At 35.6% G+C, this 3,569-nt stretch overlaps 1 protein-coding gene across 1 annotated transcript; it reads right to left on the bottom strand.

Moving 5' to 3' along the window:
- Positions 1-10: 10 nt before the first annotated feature.
- LOC144639999 (mitochondrial Rho GTPase 2-like) lies at positions 11-2,443 on the bottom strand (the record flags this gene model as incomplete). Its single annotated transcript, XM_078499248.1, has 5 exons — positions 11-40; positions 297-377; positions 938-991; positions 2,165-2,208; positions 2,362-2,443. Coding segments are annotated over 5 exons (291 nt in total), but the record flags the coding sequence as incomplete, so codon positions are not given.
- Between the last annotated feature and the right edge of the window lie 1,126 nt (positions 2,444-3,569).

The raw sequence follows: 3,569 nt of genomic DNA on the forward strand, positions 1-3,569 counted from the left end.
GGGTACTTACATCCATTGTACTTCCATCCATGAGGTCTGACTGTAAAAGCAATTTAAAAAAAAACATCAACAGATGAAGAACTAACTGTTAATCTGCAACTGGGTCTGTGGTGTTAATTAAAAAGGACGATTTGTGAAATGTAGCTAAAGCCTGTTTTATACATGCACAAACAATGTTTGGGTAACTTGATTAATTTATTAATTGTTACCATAGATACAGTAGTTGAATGTATTTTTACCGAAATGAAATTAATAAATTCTTGACCAACAGTCAAAGTAATGAATTCAAGTGTTACCTTGTTACCAACAATGATGACAGGCTTCAACGTTTCTTCCTCTCCTGCCTGTCTTATAAGTGGTAACCAGAAGGAAGTTATCTGTTGAGAACAAAACGGTCAGTCTACTTAAACATCTTTGGTGAAAGTAAGTGATATGGAGAGAAAAAAGGAAAGATGATATACAGGTATGAACATGTACATCAACTTTAATTTTATTTCTCGTTTTACATTTATAGTCATGAATCTTAGCAGTTTTGTATCAAGAAGGCATATCGGTAATTATTATAACGACCTCACATTAACAAACAAACAATCAAATATTGTTACTTTGAAGGACAGCAATCTAGGTAACGGGGGAAAAGTTATTTACACTTGAGTGTAAAACGTAATTTGCATCTGCTTTGGTTTTGCATAACGATGTTTAGTGATTGGTTTAAAAACTTGCGACACTTTTAACCAAATCAGTAATAACAAAAACCAATCATGACTTGCTCACACTTGTTTTCTCATGTTTTGTGCTGGCTACATGTAGTTGTTTCGAGTTTTGATTGGTTCCCTACTTTTCCTGTGTCCCTTGTGATTGGCTAGGGTGATAACTGTGGTTATACGACACCCAGACAATTGAAAATCACTCTATTTCCATTGTTATAAGCACTTACTCTTTCAAGGGATTCTTCTGCTGTCACATCATACACAACACAAACTACATTTGCCTGTGGAATCAAATTTAGAAACTCAATATATTATAACTTGACTGTATATTATAAATGGCTGTGCATGTCTCTTACTTTTGATGATGAGGAAAAAATACAGTAGAAAACTGCATAAAAGAAGAAGTGGATAAGAACACTCACTGGCTAAAATTTGGTCCAAAAAATACCATATACACCTACAGGTACATAAGAACACATTTAGCCTGATAAATGAAAAAATTTTCTTATATGAAAAAGATTGACTGCCAGTTAGATTAGAATAACCTTCTAGGGTACAGTACTTAGTATTATTGCCTTGATTAGTTCCATCCATTTATTTATTAAAATGTTGTGCTTGCACATTGATTTCATCTGTTGGTAGTCTATGCAGTATTTAATTTTAAGAAACAATTTATAGAACACTGTAAGAACATTTTTAGACTGATTTCGCAGAAAACACCCGATATATAAGAATAAAATCAGCCTGAACCCCCAAAACATGACTTGTGACATTCATGTAAGTGGGTTTTTACTGTAGCTGCTATCACTTGTGATAACAAAAACCTGTCAATAAGGAGCTTTAAGTTTGACTTGACTACCATCCTCAACTTAAAGTGCATATGAAGCGAAATTTTTTGCACAATTTTATCCTTCAATATGTTATTAAAAACAACTGCAAAGTTTTAACTTTTAAAAAATAAAATTTGGTCCTGATTTCGGCGCTGTAAAAAGCCTTATTTTCTGTTTAAAAATGTCCAGAAGACTGGGGCGAGCTTATGCGCTTGTGACGTATTGTTGTGGACAGCTTGATCACGCTTTAGTCGCTAATAACAAGGTAACTAAGGAAATTTGTACAACTTAGACTATTTGGGGCACCAGCCACGTAATATCTTTCTCCTCTTCGCAGTTTACCTTAGTTTCCCTCTTTCCGCCATGTTGATTCCAAGAATCTTGTCCACAACAATACGTCATCAGCCCATTTTGACCGCGCGATTTGAAGGACAATTTTGAGGGCAAAATAGCGCAACTTTCAGGCCTTATAAAATTGCGAGTTTTTTCTTGATAAGGTTCAAACTTTGGGATAGTGTCTTAAACATACAGAACGTTCGAAATAAACAAAAGTTGATTTCGCTTCATATGCACTTTAAGCAGGCCTACCATTTTAACAGTGTTCTCCACAATTAGAAACATTACCTTCACAATCTCATCTATAAGCATATCTTCTGACTGCTCCAATGCTAGTGAGATAAAGATCAAATAAAAATACTGTACATGTATTTCGTTGTATTCTCTTGTAAAAATTGAAAAAAAAAAAATACAGAAAATATAAAACTAGACTTATAGGAATGTACAGTGGATATCTAGGACCACAGTAAGATTATAATGCTAACCAGAATAATCCACAATGTGCGTTGGGACCTTCTCTGGAGTCACATCAGCTGGAATTGTTATTTCTTCAGCCCTGGTAGGAACCTTGCAAAAATTATTGTAATATTAATTTGTCCTCAACTTCTCAAACTCATTCACAATTCATCAAGTTAAAACAATGAAACCAAGTCTGGGAGTCTGGATTTAGCTCACAGTTTCTGTATTAAAGATGTAAAACAACTGAGTACCCTATGATGGCATGACGACTTTAAGAGAACTTACTGTGAACCATCAAAATTGGACATTGTACAAGTCCTTCAGTGCAAATTTTCTAAAATCTGCAGTTGTTTTCTGAATTGCATCGTTCTCTAGGCAGAGCACTGTATTTCTTAATATAGTTTAGTCCCAAGCAACTATCTGGGGTCAGGGAGGTGCAGGAGTTATGCAGGAGGGGGACATAGGTGGGGCATTTAAACTAAGCTGAGATTTTCATAGGCGGCTCAAATTCACTGCGTGAATTGATTATTTATAAAGTGTAAGCGAACGTGATTTGATTTCTAGCGGTGTTGTGTTACAAAGATGCGATTTATAAGGGTGTATGGCAACTTAGCGACTTGGATTAAAAAGGTAGAAAATTAAATATTTTACGAATAAAGTCGACTTATCTTTTTTCCATGTTGTGTTCTTTGTCGTCTGCTCTGCTTCTCAGGTTGCTTTATGCGTTATGCGAGTTGCGCTGGCTGGTGGTGTTCGAACACCACCAGCCAGCGCAACTCGCCCAAAACGCTTTAAAACAACCTGAGACGCAGGAAGACAACAAAGAACACAACATGAAAACAAGGTAAGTCGATTTTATTCGTAAAATATTTAATTTTCTACCATTTGAATCAAAATCGCTAAGTTCCCATACACACCCTTATAAATCGCATCTTTGCAACACAACACCGCTCCAAGCCAAGAGTTACGTTCGCTTACACTTTATAAATAATCAATTCACGCAGTGAACTTGGGCCGCCTGTGAGATTTTCTGTTCATGGTCAAAAGAGTCACTAATTTCAATAAAATGTTGTAAGAAAGTCCACTAAAACAGTCAAAAGTCCATAATACGGGCAGATAATTGTTGTTAAATCCCTCTCCTGTGCCCTGCCTCCCCCTGCCTCAACTGATAGGTGCATTAATATTTAATAAAGGTGAACATTTATTCCAGGGTAACAAATATATCTTGAATCAC

Source organism: Oculina patagonica, unplaced genomic scaffold (genome assembly GCF_052425735.1).
Source record: "Oculina patagonica isolate OP01 unplaced genomic scaffold, crgOcupat unplaced1624, whole genome shotgun sequence".
In the NCBI taxonomy this organism is placed as follows: domain Eukaryota; kingdom Metazoa; phylum Cnidaria; class Anthozoa; order Scleractinia; family Oculinidae; genus Oculina; species Oculina patagonica.